The sequence below is a fragment of the Aspergillus nidulans genome, chromosome VII (genome assembly GCF_000011425.1).
Source record: "Aspergillus nidulans FGSC A4 chromosome VII".
NCBI classification, from domain to species: domain Eukaryota; kingdom Fungi; phylum Ascomycota; class Eurotiomycetes; order Eurotiales; family Aspergillaceae; genus Aspergillus; species Aspergillus nidulans.
In genome coordinates, this window is record NC_066263.1 from 1,394,759 (window position 1) to 1,410,805 (window position 16,047).

At 49.4% G+C, this 16,047-nt stretch overlaps 5 protein-coding genes across 5 annotated transcripts, besides 1 other annotated feature; 1 reads left to right on the forward strand and 4 right to left on the reverse strand.

The window, feature by feature from the left end:
• Positions 1-16,047: part of a sequence feature (contig 1.26 403..389371(1)) that runs on past both edges of the window.
• ANIA_01640 (uncharacterized protein) lies at positions 283-2,769 on the reverse strand (the record flags this gene model as incomplete). The annotated part of the gene is made up of 2 exons (XM_654152.1): positions 283-1,460; positions 1,518-2,769. 2 exons carry the CDS (start codon positions 2,767-2,769, stop codon positions 283-285), a joined length of 2,430 nt encoding a protein of 809 aa, XP_659244.1.
• ANIA_01641 (uncharacterized protein) lies at positions 4,123-6,593 on the reverse strand (the record flags this gene model as incomplete). The annotated part of the gene is made up of 8 exons (XM_654153.1): positions 4,123-4,370; positions 4,430-4,876; positions 4,932-5,104; positions 5,160-5,349; positions 5,408-5,917; positions 5,982-6,217; positions 6,285-6,397; positions 6,465-6,593. The coding sequence occupies 8 exons, from the start codon at positions 6,591-6,593 to the stop codon at positions 4,123-4,125; spliced, it is 2,046 nt and encodes a 681-aa protein (XP_659245.1).
• ANIA_01642 (FAD-binding oxidoreductase) lies at positions 8,072-9,877 on the forward strand (the record flags this gene model as incomplete). The annotated part of the gene is made up of 4 exons (XM_654154.1): positions 8,072-8,361; positions 8,479-8,769; positions 8,862-9,391; positions 9,432-9,877. 4 exons carry the CDS (start codon positions 8,072-8,074, stop codon positions 9,875-9,877), a joined length of 1,557 nt encoding a protein of 518 aa, XP_659246.1.
• ANIA_01643 (carotenoid oxygenase family protein) lies at positions 10,392-12,103 on the reverse strand (the record flags this gene model as incomplete). The annotated part of the gene is made up of 5 exons (XM_654155.1): positions 10,392-11,069; positions 11,125-11,262; positions 11,317-11,702; positions 11,746-11,803; positions 11,921-12,103. 5 exons carry the CDS (start codon positions 12,101-12,103, stop codon positions 10,392-10,394), a joined length of 1,443 nt encoding a protein of 480 aa, XP_659247.1.
• Positions 13,813-14,966, reverse strand: ANIA_01644 (uncharacterized protein; the record flags this gene model as incomplete). The annotated part of the gene is made up of 2 exons (XM_654156.1): positions 13,813-14,737; positions 14,944-14,966. The coding sequence occupies 2 exons, from the start codon at positions 14,964-14,966 to the stop codon at positions 13,813-13,815; spliced, it is 948 nt and encodes a 315-aa protein (XP_659248.1).

The window sequence follows — 16,047 nt, forward strand, 5'->3', positions numbered from 1 at the left end:
CTCTTTGATCAAGAAACTAGAAACGATTCTCACTGTTATCCTCCAGGCTTCTTGTATTCAGCGGTGCAGTGGTAATAGGAGTGGATGCATAGGTGATTGTTAAGGTATTTATAATCCCTTGTCAATCTAAACACCCAGTTTAGGATCCATCTGAATATAGAACGCCGTGGTAGTGGATACACGTAAGAATCTGTATCTGTTTCTAAGAGATTATGGTCGTCAAAACAAGCCTTGACTTTAAAAATTTTATTTTTATATCTGCAATGAAGCCTGACACGCTGATTAACCAACAATCCATTGATATTTTTGTGCATCACCCCAGGTGCCTGCCAGAAGGTAACCGTCCTCTGGCAAATCCACCGAATGCACGTTCCTATCGAAAGTAGCACTACGAAGACCCCCCGTGCTAAGGTATCGTCCGTAATGGACCCCATCTTCACTTGTCTGGAGTGCCACTAATGCACATTGGGTGTATATTTGATCAGGAAGGGCAGACCTTAAGATAATTCCATACGCTTCGCCTTGGCTGAGATTAACTGGAATTGTCCCTTTTAAGTGCAAGAATGAAAGCTTTGTGTCGTCTGGCTCTGTCGCTGACTTGCTTGCTTCCGAAACATAGTCAGGATCATAATCGGCATCTAGATCAAGTTCAGGAGCACAATGGGGCTTGGAATCGTCAAGCCACTTCTCCCAATCCATCTGTCTTTGGTCAGGGTCAGATCGTTTTGATTTGGCCAGTGCGAGATCAAACAGGTCGGACGAAAGAGCTATCAGTGAAGGATACATTGTGATGCAGAGGCCCCGCGACGTGATGTCTCCCGCATCACCGGACAGCGTAGTGAAATCGCCCGTAAATCGACAGGTTTTCATTGCCCATCCCAAACCGTATTCTTCGAATCGTGGCCCGTTGATGAAGAGCACGTCTTGGGGAAACACATGTAGCATGCTATATAACCTCCTCATGCGCTCATCGGCCTCCTTGAACTTAAGGATCTTGCCGACATCAAGATTCAGGAGACCTGCGAGGACAGTAGGACGATCACGATCCTTGCTGGAGGCTCGTGTAGCCACATTGAACCAGTTCCAAGCTATCAAGTTGCTGTGGCTTCTAGTAGTTCCATTTTTGACGACAGAAAGATTGATTTTAGAGGCGGAGTCAGTGGGCTCTTGAAAGTATGAGTACCACATAATTGCGGCCATCGTAGCGATCCCTTCCTGGAAAATCGGCAATTTTCCTTCGTCGACCTTATTAAAAAGCATGTAGGGGATGGTGCCAATATTGATTGCCTTGTCAGACAACAGCACGAATAGCTTGTCCTTCGCGGCAAGTCCTTCTTGGAGCGTCCATAAACGGCGGATCCAGCCTGAACAGTAAAGGACTCTCAGGCAAACTTCCATTTTATTGCACAAGCGCGAGTCGACCAGCATCAACTCGGAATCGAGAATCAAATTCCTAGAAGCTGTGACCAATCAGGTTAGCAGTACACCTGAAATCAACTATTACAGCTCGCACTGACCACCGGTATAAACATCGCGGATGCGTTGAATTGCCAGACTGCGTGCGTCACTTTGATGTGGGATGCACAATGTATCAATCCACACCAGCACAGAATTGTCTCTTCGCCGAGCCGCATTGGTCGCGAAATGGGCAAGTCGAGCAGCCCCAGTGTACAGGGATCCATATACTTTCTCATCATAGCCAGGAATATATTCTTTGTCACGCAGGAGGCGCCTGGCCTGCTTGTAAAGAAATTCCAATTGGCAGTGTGGAAGAGAGTTACCCTGGGGATTGCCCAGTCCATCAGCCCATACATGGGAGATGGCTACATATGGCTTGTTAGCGCGTTTCGTCACAATATTGAGCTCATACTGCTGGTTCCCAAGCTCGTCCTCACCACAAGGGGTGATCATTGCAAGAGGAATTCCTCCATCCAGAAGAACTGTGCGTAACTGTTCGTTGTCTGCGTGGATGTGCGAACAACTGCAGTCTTCTTGCACATGGCGAGTAACATACTTGCTCTCATCTATATTGTCCGCTACGCATTGTGTCTTCTTACAAGACTTGTGTGTTCTGTTGTTCCAACTGGGTTTTGTACGTTGCAATTGCAGCAGATAAGCCTGGGTATCCAGGTAGATACCGGCTTGGCAACATTTCTCTGCATCCAGGGGACACCATCCATCAAATAACCGCAGTTGCTCCAACTCTTTGCTGCTAAGAGACCACGCTCCCAAGAAGCTAGGGTCGGGCTGGGGGCCGTCTCGCTTAACTGCAATGTTCCAGAGAGTAAGGCTAGCCAGACGAATGGCCAAGCACATTTCTTCCCCTATGAAGCGAATATAGCCCGGAAGAGCGTTGAGAACTTTGTGGACAATCTCAACTGTTCGCGCCCCGCGGTTGTTCTTCTTCCAATCGCCAGCATTCTCAACATATTTGTGCAAATGCCTTGTCGTGATGTACTGCTGTTGGCCTTCTTGCTCCTCACAGAGAATAAAGTCGGACTGGTCCAGCTGGTCACCGAAAACATAGTGCAGCATGCCAAAGTAGAGCCAACACTCCATCATTGATCGGTATTGGAATAAGTAATTCAGCTCCTCGGGTATTTTCACGTAAGGAATGTAGCGTGCAAGAAAGTCCTCTGCTCCAGATTCGTTTAGCCAGCCACAGCGGGTGGGAAACGTATCCCAATCGCTCCCGTCGTATAGTGGGCCGTCGTACTTAATTCGAAGGGGCTTAGGAGGCGCTTCAGGAAAGAACAAATGGTCCGCCATTGGGTGTTGCTATCTCTTCTCGAGCACTGCAGAAGGTTGTCCATAACAATCAGATCTGACCCCGCTTCAGCTGAAAGAAATGCTCGTGCGCCAAGTAGAACGAGCTGAACCCCAAATCACGTGGCAATCCCTTAACCTGATAGAGGCAATGACTATACTCTTTGATCGTGGCCGCTAGATATAAATCTGTAACCTGAGAACTGTTTGGCGGAGGTGTTAGTCCTGATAGACAGCATGCGTTTCTCTGCATCTAGTTTGGGTGAGAAGACTCAGACAGCCAGAAGGCTAACTGTTTGGATATAGCAGTCAAGGCTTAGCCAGTATTGTTAGTAGTAGAATTCTTGACAAAATATATCGTCTGCTGAACACTTCAGGCGCACCATCAGGCGCACCATATGGCGTATGAGCATCGCCTCGACCAAAGGGGGCCCGGAAGGTAGAGGTGTTCTTCTTTTCGCGATCCAGCAGTACAGGAAGTGGGCCAAGGACTTGCATCACAACGGCATAGGAGAAGTGCAGCCGTATTGTTATTCGCTCATGGTAGCCTGCAACAGCAACCAAGCCTTGTAAGGGCCACAGGGATCTATGCGAGGAGGGGCGTGAGAGGGAGACTTGATCCACAAAAACACTCCACAGGTGTTTTTAGCAGTGTGTCAGATGAATTCCCGCGCTTTCCGCAACTAATGAAACCTTTGAGACACCCCAACAATACACACTTGCTTATGTCAGTCTATTTTGATATGTGCTAGGTTGCTGCTGGTCGTTTCGCCGTGGAAGCTGGTCTTTTAGTTGTTTTCCCGGGAGGTCCCAGTCTTTGGATGGGCCTTTGTTCTTGTAGTAACAAAATCTGAAGATTGAGATTCGCTGTCAGCAGCTCCTGGAGGCTGATAAATTCGACGTTTGTTAGTTACATGCACGACCTATTCTATGAGGCGATGTTGATATCTTAGTCAGCGATCCTGTCTTAGGGTCAGACCCATTTGAGCTGCATTTGCCCTAAATAAGCGTGTTAATATATACATCAGCTTTATGGACTGATTGAAGTATGGTGGAAGTCGCACACTGTAACTATTCATTGCACGTTTGATGAAAAATTCACCCATTTACTTTTGGTTCAGAAAATAGTGCTAGATCCGACCCATATCCCAGGATTCTGCCACCTCGCGTATGTGAGAGTCATATACATCATCATACGCCCCTATGGCAAGACCCAGAGAGGCCTCAGAACTGAACAGACACGGATCCAGGATCTGGCCCGTCCAGGTGCCGGATGAGAGTAGCGATAAAGATTCTCGTGTGAAGGTGTCTATACGTGCATTAGCTCTCCAAACCTTGACGACAAACTGACATGGTCTAGTCGGAGTTACCAGGCGTGGAGTTTGCGTTGAGATCAATCCACCTAAGCAGTTTTCCCAGCGTGTCCCTGCACTTCATAAGAGTCTTGTTGCCCTGATCAAGGCCTGTAAGCACCTCCATCGCCGTGTCGAGCAATCCTCGGAGTTCAGCGGTCGAACATGCGGAGTCGGCCTGTGGTTGGGGCACGGAAATGGGCAGTGTCTGAACTATAAGGACACCGATGATGGCGAGAGAGGCATTGAATGCTAGACAGCAGTTAGTCATCTTTCGCGCTTGTCGGCAAAACTCTCGGTAACTGGCATACTATAAAAACACGAAAACCACCAAGCCCCCAGCAGATTCTGGTTCCTCTGTGACCCCACGAGAATAGACTTGCTGATCCGGAAGACATTGCGGCAAGTATGCACCAGGCCTACAAGCAAAGTCTCCCCGGAGTTTCGAAGCCACTCCGACTGATGCTCATTAGAAGGAGCCACGTCCTGGCCCATGACGAGGAACTGGTTGAGGACAGGTCTCAGAATTAAAACCCTTGTCCCAAGATAGCGGAGGGAGAGGAGGACGCGGAACCTCGCAGTCCCAACGGTGAGAGGAACATCTTCCAACATCTCTTTGCCGGGATCTATTATTTTTAAGTCGGCGGGCAGTGCATCCTGCCACTCTGCCAGTTTCCAGCAGAGTCCGGAGATACGGTCAAGCACTTTGCTTGTCGGGAGACAAGTTTGCAATGCGAGGTTTTGATCGTAGAGCTGTTCTAGTGCGTCACCCATGATATGAGTCAAGGTCCTAATTCCGTGCTGTTAGTCTACCATGGGATCGGTGGGCTCTCTTGAGGTTCTCGTACATGATGGCATCAAAAAAGCCCAGACTGGATGCTGTCGTGGCGCTAGACACGTTGCTGAATGGTATATGCACGCTGGGTTCAAGCCGGACGTGAGAAAGCGGGATGAGTGGAGGGCGCCCGTATCTGGTGCTCAGTAGACTATAGCAAGTTGACTATAAGCAATTGGCTCACTATTAGGGTCAGGCTCGCTTACCGATCGTTGACGATGCAGCAGTACCAAAGTCTCCGTCGCACCTCTTTGTCGATCGCCGAGACATCCCTGAAATCCCGTATATGCAGTCCCAGCTGATATGCCCCTTTCACTGCGAGTCCGTGGACGGTCCATGTCATGGATGAAGATGTAGTACCCTCCAGGTACGCCTCCATCAGGAGGAAAAGTTGTACTAGGGTTGTCAGATCGCAGGCGCAGTCGACAGAAATCGCAGTTGGGCTGTTTCATACCCATTTCCAATGATGGCCGTCCCAGCATATCCGACTTTATCAGCTCAAGCGCTTGCTCGAAGTACATATTCGACTTGGTTGCCCGTTCGTTGGGGGGCGAGATTGCCGCGGCCACATTGGTAGCAATGGCAAATATTACAGAAAGTATACTGAGCCACGTCCTCCCAGCGCTTCCCAGTCCGTTTCTTTGCATTTTTGCATACGTGTCACGGAATGAGTCTTCGTGGACGCATGGAATCATCAGGTTGACAGTGGTGAAGTACAAACGTAACAATGCGTCTCCTTCTCGTTGAGAAGGGAGTGTAAAGAGACTTCTTGTGGTAGGACGCCTGCTTCTATAGCCGCTAGTAGTAGCCGTATGTCTTTCGTCGAACTCGTCAATGCTCCCATTGCCAGTTTGGCCCAGGTCCAGTGGAGCCGCCATGGCCGTAGTTGGAGGAACAATTTGCGGATTTCCTTGCTTCATTGTCTCGATGATGAACCGCAAGAAGACCACATTGGACGACATGCCTGCGAGAATAATGGAGGATAATCGTTAACCCAGCCTGCTGGTGAACCTCATGAAGAACCGTACCAAAATACTCTTCTTCCTCGCCTCCATCTTTCAGAGGCACGGCACCCATGCCATCCACTCCATCGTCTTGGTCAGCAGTGGCACTCCGTCCCTCGAGATCTAATGGCTGTCGACCTTCATGTGTTGCATTTTCAGTGGCCACGGATGCCATGGATGATCTGGTATCTTGGTCCAGTACTTGGAGTCTCTGTTCGATGAGCTGCAGTCGCCGTTCTAGCACTGCATTCGGATGCGGCCTATATGAATAAGATGAGAACGCTATCGGACTAGATGAATGGCCATGTCTAGAAAGACATTACTCACAAGTCTCCCAATTGAGAACCAATCACAGAGGTACGAGGCCGAGTCGAAGGCTGGTCGTATCGGCACTCGGTGTCCATATCCTCGCATGACGAACATGGCTGAGTGCCATTACACTATATTTTACATTACATCTGAGGTCAAAACCGCAATTTCCCGCCCAAGAGATGCCATTGTACTTACTCGAGACTTTCGTGCGCGACAGGACCGACACGCCACGGAGACCCTCTTCCGTTTCCGGCCTTGGAGTCTTGATGCGTGCAGAATGTCGGAGTCACCGGGCTGGGCTCCATGAGGCTGGTCTGTTGGCATGGTGATTAGGACATACCCAGCAGGATACCGGGCCTTTTCAGTACACAGAGCGAGCAGATAGCTCAGCCACGCTATTGTCAGTGCGGGGTATGCCAAATTCTAGGGTTATGGAGGATGTTGCCCACCACAGGCAGCGGCCAAGACACTTTACTGTTGGGTCAGAGAACTATAGAACCATCAAGTAAGCACAGCTATGGAGTCTAAATGCCGAAGTGCATCTTGACATGCGGTCACTGATGTTGCTCGAGTAACAACGAGCTCTCGTGGCCAGCCAGCCAGGACCAAGTCATCATTGCCATTACTCACCTTCGGTTATTCCCAATAATTCAGGCGGTGGCCGGTTCCAACCGGGTAAGACGGGGAAGACGGGGAAGACGGGGAGTTAGCGCGGATAGCCAGTCAGCCCTGACGTAGCACGGGAAGTATTTGCATTTCGTTGGTCCTGGGGAAGGGCACCTAGCATGTGGTCTCTGGACGGTATACGGCAATGATACTACCCTTGATAATATTATACCAGCAAGCATTATCGTGTCCTTCACGTGGTTGGGGTAGAAAGTGTCAAGCATGTATATATTATATCCACTATATATACAGAGGACTATCGGGGTGGTTACTGGTTTATATTAGTCATGTGACCGAGGCCTGCAACGAGAATTGAAGGTCGTGATGTTCTTGTAAGAATTTATGGTCATTTAGGGGCTTTCCTGATCTCCCAGAGGAATATTGAATTCATATTCGTTGATAGGGCAAGGTCGAGCGATGCTGTATGTTGACTAGTAAGGGGAGGTCTCTGGTTGACAAGTATTCAATACTCATATCCACTGAACAGGTCGTCCCAAACGAAATACATCTTACGAAATGCAATCAGTGTCCAGAGAAGCGATAAATGTCCCAGATGCCATTATGCCATGCCGAGAGTCAAAGTAGAAGGAACGCGTTTCCCTAGTGCGCTGTTTTATCATCCATTCAAATATAAGCATTAGAAAAGCGTGTCCATTTTAAGAACGACGCATACTTTGTCATAGCCCACCGAAACGCATTGAATGTTGCGTGTATATAATGCTAAAGCAAATGGGCTAGATCTCAGGATGCTCTCTCTTTCTTCATCCTTACCCTCCCCTTGCCGCCCTGGATAAAACATATCTTATATCATGAACGCCCCGCCCAACAAGACTGCAACAGTAGTTCGCTGCTAAAGTACATGGATATCATACAGGCTGAGACCAAACCTACTGTAGCACCTCACCATTCGCCTGGGTGCCGCACTTTATCTCCCCGAGCAGCCGCATAACCACGAACCCCCGGACTCCCGAAAAGGGGGCCCAGTCAACAGCAGACTTTGAGCCGTGCAGCAAGAATTTGCAGCTGGCTGGAGAATATATAATCCACACGTCCCATAGTAGGCTATATCTTGAACCCTTCCCGCCCTAGAGAGTAGGATTTACGCTGTGGCAATACCATTCCTGAACTACGCCACCATGTCTCCGCAGAGAAGGTTCAACACACCAGATGCCCAGACGCTGACCCGGTTCTTTGATGATGCCGCAAGCGTGCTCGGGGAGGAGAATGTTTCGCGCACTCCTGAACATGGTGCCCTCAACGGTGTTCGGAACCAGGACTCATACGGCGACCCCTTCTCGTTCTCTACGCTCCACCAACCAAGCGGCGCTGTTCGCCCGGGGGGTGTGGAAGATGTCCAGAAACTCCTGAAGCTTGCGAACAGCCACAAAGTGCCCCTGTGGACTGTCTCAAGAGGGAAGAATCTTGGGTACGTGGTCACTTCATGATACCCGTATCCGGTCCAGTTAACGGTTAGCCACAGGTACGGCGGATCAAGCCCTGTCGTCAAAGGGTCCGTGATCCTTGACCTGCACCGAATGAACAGGATAGTCGAGATTAACGAAGAATACGGCTATGCAATCGTGGAGCCCGGCGTGTCCTTTTTCGATCTATATGAAGAAATCCAACGGCGCGGCCTGGGTCTCTGGCCCTCGGTCCCGGCGATCGGATGGGGATCAGTGCTGGGAAATACCATGGATCGTGGATTCGGATATACGCCTAACGGAGAGCATTCTCAGTCGCAGTGCGGAATGGAGGTTGTGTTGCCGAATGGGGATTTGCTTCGTACGGGGATGGGGGCAATGACGGATAATAAGACGTTTGTGCTGTATAAAGGGTATGTCTCCAACTATCTTTTGATGGAAGAGTTGCGAGCTAAAGGAGTCAAACAGAGGAGTTGGACCAGGCCTTGATGGTCTCTTTTACCAGTCAAATCTCGGTGAGCCTTGGACTGAACTGGAGGTATCGGGATCAAAGATTGCTAATTGGAACAGGAGTCGTCACCAAAATCGGCATCCATATTACCCCAGCCCCAGAAGCTTACGCAACGGTCACGGTCAGTGTTCCGCAGGAAGAGAATCTCATCCCCTTGGTGGGCGTCCTCTCTGACCTCATGCGGCGCTCTGTCATCCTAAACTCGCCGTCCATCGCCAATATCTTCCGCATTGCGCTATTCTCCCAAGCGCCGGAAGTGCAGGCCAAGCTGGCACAGCACACGAAGCCCAACTCCCACGTTCCGTACCCGGTTCTGGAGGAGATCCGCAAGCAGCAAGGCTGGGGCTTCTGGAAGGCGTACTTCTCGCTTTATGGATCCGTGGAGATGCTGCCCGCCCTGCTGAGCACCGTCCAGCGCTCATTCAGCGTCATCCCTGGCGTCCAGATCCAGTGGCGAGAGTTCCCTGGCACTCCCGGACGCGCTATCACCGCCGCTGAGATTGGCAGCGAAGAAATCCCTCACAGTGGAATCCCAACCCTGTCACCTCTGAACCTTGTCAATAGTCGTGCAGAGCCCGGCGGCGGGCACATCGACTACCTCACCCATTCTTCCCCCCTCCGGCCGTGAGTTGTACAACTGGTACCTCACGGCAAAGCAGCACACCATCGACGCCAACTTTGACTTTTTCGCGGATTTCCATGTTTACCCGCGCTATGTGGTAGCCATTGAATTAGTTGTCTATACCCTTGCTGAAGAACCGCGCGTCCACGAGCTGTACAAAACTCTGGCGCGAGATGGAGTGAAGCAGGGATATATCGTGTATCGTACTCATGTGAGTCATATGGATAATCTAGCAGGGAAATTGGACTTCAATGGCCATGTCTTCTCGAAGGTTACTGGCGCGCTAAAGGACTTGTTCGATCCGAGCGGCATCCTTTCACCAGGAAAGTCAGGAATATGGAACAGTGAGAGGCAGTATCTGGTACAGCAAAGATTTGATGAGAGATGAGGATGATGCACGGATCAACTGTTTGTTGAACACTGTTGTCCATACAGCATTGGCTATTTATGTATGTACATCGGTGCCTTTTTACTCATGACGGAAATCTGGTATATTCGGATTACAATTGAAAGGGCGGCCTAGCTATCTTAGTCTTCCATATTCATCGCGTGTTTTAATATATGCAAGCAGGGGGAAGAGATATTCGAGTCTTCACCAGCAACACTTCTTTTTGTCAGGCTATAAGATGGCTCAACGCAGTGTAGAATGAGAGCCCAGTAAGGTCGTGGACAACTTGGGCTATTATAATCAACCGCATCGATTTCTTCTCAGAGTGAATTTTCTAGGTTAAACTGAGAGTACTGTTAAGTAATTGGACCTTACATGTAGTACACATTCCCCCCCCAATCCTCAGTATGTTCTAGCCAATAAGTATGGACGGCTAAAGGGGAGTATGCGCTTCAGGACTCCGTTTGAGCCGATGCAGTAAGTGCTGAGTATGAGCTGGAAGCTGACTGATTCATTAAGATCCCACTGTCGACACACGATGATCGTCATCGCTCGCATCTACCCAGCTTCCATGCAGACCCTGACGCAAGCGGACCGGAAGCAGAATCTTGGCCTGCGCGCGAGCAAAATCGCGCGTATCCAGTAAATGGAGCTCGCTTGCCATCGTGTCATAGTTGTTGACCAGAGCCAGCACATGGCCGTCTCCCTCAGTACTCGAGTTCTTCCGCGGTATGAAGACGGGCTCCTGAACCAGGTGGGTTCTCCCTGGGAAGTACACCTCCACCTGTCCTGTGGTATGGTCCAGGTGGGCCAGTGAGTTGTATAAGGGAAATCCCCCGCCAATTTTGGTACCGATGCGCTCAAAATCAGTACCCAGCTGGGGGTCCATCAGGTCAAAGTAGCAGTGTCGATAAGGGCGAGTGGCGAACCGATCGTCGATCCTGTAGAACTCCGAGTTGCCCTCCTGCAGGACTTCAGGCTCACGAAGAGTGAGGTCCTCGGTCTGAGGGTCGATGGTGAATCGGACGAGCTGAGAGACAATCGAGCTGGGTTCGGGGGCGTTCCCTTGTGCGTCGGGCCACCAGAAGAAGACGTTCTTCTCGCTTAGACCCAGGTCGATGACTAGGTGCCCTTGCTCGTTCTCATAGGCATTGGCAGTATGGCCAGGAAAAGAATTCATATATCGAAACCACTGTGATGGATTATTTCAACTGGAGCTTGTAAAAAGGCGGCAGATGCAGCCGTACCTTGACTTCTTCGGCTTTGGCGCCTCGACGCGGCATGACACCCAAGTAGAACGGGGTCTCTGGGCTCCATTGCCAGTGCTCGCCTCCCTGCTTCATTCGTTCAAGGTCGCATACTTGGGGTATGATGGGGAAGATAACCTGTCAGCAGCGTAAGCGTCGACGCAACCCTAGTCGGGGACTAGATATACATACCCAGTTGTCAGTGACCGCGAAATCATGAATCATAGCCACGACTGGCGCGACCAGCCAAACGACCTCCGTGAACTTTCCAGTCGGCGAGACGCTGTAATAGCACACGTCTGGTGTACCGTCACCCCGCGCCTCGTATCCGAAACAAACCATCTCGCCCGTGGCTGGATCGAATTTCGGATGCGCCGTGAATGTGAGAGATGGCAGCTGGCCTTCAAAGTCATACAGCCCTTTAGTGTCCAGCGTAACAGGGTCCAGGGCGTAGGGGGGCGAGTCTTCCTTCAGGGCCAACAACTGCCCGTTGAAGAAGACGACATTGGTGTTAGCTGTGCTGCGAACTTTAAGCTCGACCGCGTCGGTGAATCTGTTGCGGTACTTGCCTAGCCCGGCTATTAGCACCAAATAGCTGTAGATGGGTGAAGATGAACCTACCCAACAGGGCGCGCTGGGCCTCGCGCTCGCGTACAAACTTCTCGGTTTGCACATACCGCTGCCGAAACGATACACGACCGTCATGAATGTGAAAGGCGCTGACGTTGCCGTCTCCATTAAACCACTGCATGCGTTAGCCTTCTCCATCGGACGCCGGATGGTGTTTTGTTCTTACGGGATCGTCTTCAATGAAGGGGGGCAACTGAGGATCAGGCATTACCCGGTAGAATACCCCATCGATATCCTTGGGGATCTCGCCGTACACCTCCAAATGAGAGACGTCACCCTCAAAGCGACATGGTTTCATGAATCCCGAGAACTGGGGGCGGTCCGAGAAGTGAGCTTCGAAACCAGACATCATGAAATTAGAGCTGACGAAGTGTTAGTGCTTTGCGAGGACCTGTCAAATGAGACTTCCGCCGTTTATAGAGTCCACCAACCGTGGAAGCCTGAGGTTCCGCCGGGGAACGGCCGGATCTGCTGTCCTTTGCTCCCCGACAACTCCCCGGTCTAGTCCCGGAGTATGAGCATGGGTACAATTGGCGCCTGTCCCGGCTGATGCTATGTTGTCGTGGTAGTTGAGAAGTAATTAATGCCATGTTGAGCCCATCTATACCTGCATACAGTCTATGTATACCTCGCATAGAAGAAAGCTGTTAAATAATAATATTTATCAATTAAGGAAACTGTTGTGGATGCTCAAAGGGAAAGGGCAGAAGCTGTATCAACTACGCGAACGTAGCCTAGTAAGAATCGGGGGCCATATGACAGTTGATTATCCGTCTCGATGGCGATAGATCTCTCCTTCAATCTCTTGATGCGATACATTGAGAGATCAGATCCTCAGGGGTTGGAGCTCGTGGTCACTTATATCACGTGGCGTAAGCCAGCCAGCGGTTCATCAGTACACTTAGTGTACACAATGAGCATCGCAAGATATTTCCATATCAGATAGAGAGGGTGTCAGTTGGCTGTCAACGGTGGAGATGAAGATTGGGAGACAAGGCTTCGTAAAGACAGGATGAGCAAGATGACATGCCTAGAAAATACCTTCTAAGTACCTAAGTAGATAGAGTTTTTCTGGAACAGAAGTAGGCAGGTGTGAGCTTAAACAAGTAGGGCTACTTACCCACCAGTATACGGAGTATAGGGTATTTCCTAGTCGAACAGTAGAAACTCCAAAAATTCCGACGAGTCCACCACCAACCAACTTCAGCCATCCACTATGCCACGAAAAGAGCGTAAACGGAGCAGGAATTGATGGGACAGGAAAGCAGGATCCAATGCGCGATATAAGATTCAGAAGACGGAAAGTTCGAATTGCCGAGCAAGCTGTACATGTTTACATAAAGGCTCTTTAGTTAAGAAGCTATTAAGGGCTAAGATTCTTGTATTCCCTTCCAAGCAAAAGGTAGAGGATCATATAAAAAAGGTTGTAAGTTTGCTATCTACAATGCCACCGTATAAGAGGGCGACAGTTGAAGACGGAATCCGGGCACAGGATGATATGATGTGTGTTTTGCAGCCGGCAGCTGGGGAGAATATAAATGCCATGATGAATCAACGGGATTTTTGAGGGGAAAAACGCCGTGGGAGTTGCTGGAGGAGAGCGAGTGGAAATGAAGAATCAGATAAGAGGCGGCGTGGGTAGGGCAGGGGTAGAGTGACGCGGGCAACGTGATTGAGGATGAATACTGTTTCACAGAGAGTTTATAGTAGAGAACTCCATCCTGAGCTTCAGGATACGTATGATTGAAGACAAGCTGTCAATATGGTTAAACACAAAAGAACATATATGCCCCTATCAAGTCGCCGTATGCAGTAGGGAATTATAACAACCACATCAAGAGGCGCTGAGGGAAGCGCCCAAAATCAGCTAAATACTCCCATCAGTCCAGGCGCGATATCATATGCGGCTAAATAATAAGTAGACGCTGATAGGCTTAGGTAGCCAATGTCTGATCGATTACCGTGAGTTGGTACTGAGGTTTACGGCTACATGTGCTATGGAAAACTATGCGGGTATAGTGACATATATAGCACCTAGCTTCTTTACCTTCGCTGAGATCACCGACTGCGACGATTCTCTCTAATAATACGCTCGACATGCAGGTCCCGAAGACAAAACTCGACGCCTGCACCAAAGCACAACGACTCGATAGTGTCTTTGAAGCTAGCATACTCCGGCAACATGTCCGGTATAGGGCGCGGTCTGAGGTTCGACACCTCGGTCGATTGCTGCTCTGACATCCAATCGCTCGTGATCTCCACGTACCTCAGATTCGGGCAATGGGGGTTCCCGCCTGAGAGCAAGATCGCAAACGCATTGGCCAAGGTCTTCATTTGGGCTCCCTGCATGCCATCAATAATTAGTGTCTCGATTGAAGGGGGTAGCACGTCATCTAGTGTGTTTTTCGATATATTCTCCCAGGCTCCCCACTGTTCCCAGTCCAGAATACTGGTAGACCTTAGCCGGAGTTTCTTGAGAGCAGTAAAGTCCACAAATGACCCGACGTAATCCCAGCCATAGTCGTCACCTTTTAATTCATCATAAGCCAGTACAATTTCCTGCAGGCTGTTCTGATGCTTGCGAAGTGCTGAGTAGAATCGTGATGCATAAATATTCTCGTCCTCTGACTGGTTGGGGTCATTGGAATGCTCGAAAACGAAGGACTCGAGTCTCTTGGGTGCATTAATGAGATCAGAAAATCCCTTTCGAGAACAACTTGATCGAAGGTCGATATGAGTCACGCTGGAGCTGCCAGCATTGCCCTGAATATATCCAGCAACGTCAAACTCGTAATTGTCGTCATCATTGCTATCCGTATCGCGGATCATTTTGCCATGAAACGAGCGCAGTGAGGGAAGTTGGAATATGGGAAGAATATGGTCAGTTCCAATGCCGTCTTGCGCACCCCGCCATTCCACGGTGATTTTTCTGAGCTTCAATAGAGGCATTTTCGACTGGAAGTGCTTGTCCGTGTACGCAATCCTACCCAGCATATTGAGAGTGAGATTTGAAAAATCATGAACCTGCAACCAAAGGCTTTCCAGATTCGGCAAAAGATGCAAAAGAAGAGCCAGAAAAGCATCATTAGACTCGTAAGTCTGTAATTCCCGTTTCCAGACAGATAAGTTGTCCCCAGGACCAAAGATCGCTACTAAGAGCGCATGGATTGGCTCCTGGTCATAACGCACGCTGGAAGTAGGTCGCCAGCCATTGTGCACACGCAAGGTGTGAACTTCTCGCGCAAATTGTGGATTTGAAATGAATTTATGTACGAGATGACATAGGTGTCCTTTGCGGTGTTTCAACAGGTCAAGCGATTCGAAGACCTTCGGTAGGAGCAGTCGATAAAAGGCATGGCAACAGTAGGCGAGGTAGAGAATATCCAAGTGATCATTCAGGTAACTTGCTATTAGAAGCAGTAGCTCAGCTGGTAGCGTAGAGAACATAATTGTTGCAGAAGGATTGGATTGTGGTCTTGAAGTGGAAGTTTGGATTCCACGATTGTAGCAACGGCCACTCAGGCAGCAATAGGCTGCCAGGACTGCCAACTCATCCCTCTTACGCCCCAAAATAAAAAAGCAAAATGTATTCCAGAGCTTTCTTGGAAATAGATTGTAAGCTTCCCAAAACATCCTCCCTATTGATAATCAAACTCTTTCACTGTGCCGTGCACATCGGCACGCAATTGTGTCCATAGATCGACCAAGATTTATATCGCTGCGTGGAGCAACGTCAGACACCACTCTGATGAAAAGTAAGACTAATTGACTTAACAATGTGACTATAAGAACTACGGGAAGCTAAATAAGCGCTCTACAAAGCTTAACAAATGAGGCCATGATCACCTGCGATTCTCGTCTCTCAGCATCTTTAGTTGAAGCTGGAGGAACAAAAGGACGTGTATAAGAGGGGAGGAAGCGAAGGGAGAAAATGTGTACAAGAAGGATATCAGGCTCCTCCCCATTCATGTAAAGACCTCTGGATATATTTTATCGGCGATATAGCCTGTCCAGCTGGTTTGTAACTTGCTTTTTTGATCCCTAATGTGTTAGCAACGGCGACCAGCAGTGCACGAAAGCAAGGTTTCCATGGACTAACCTTCTAGCTCAAAGTTCCGCTGAACTTTGCCGAGTGATGACGTCTAGAATAATGCAAGATTGATGTCCATTGTACCTGCACTGAGCCATTATGTATAGGACTGTACGCATACACCAGCGTTAGTTTTTTTATGAGGCAGATGCATTGCAAACTACATCATTCCTTCACTGAATGTAAACTCGACATCACGGCAC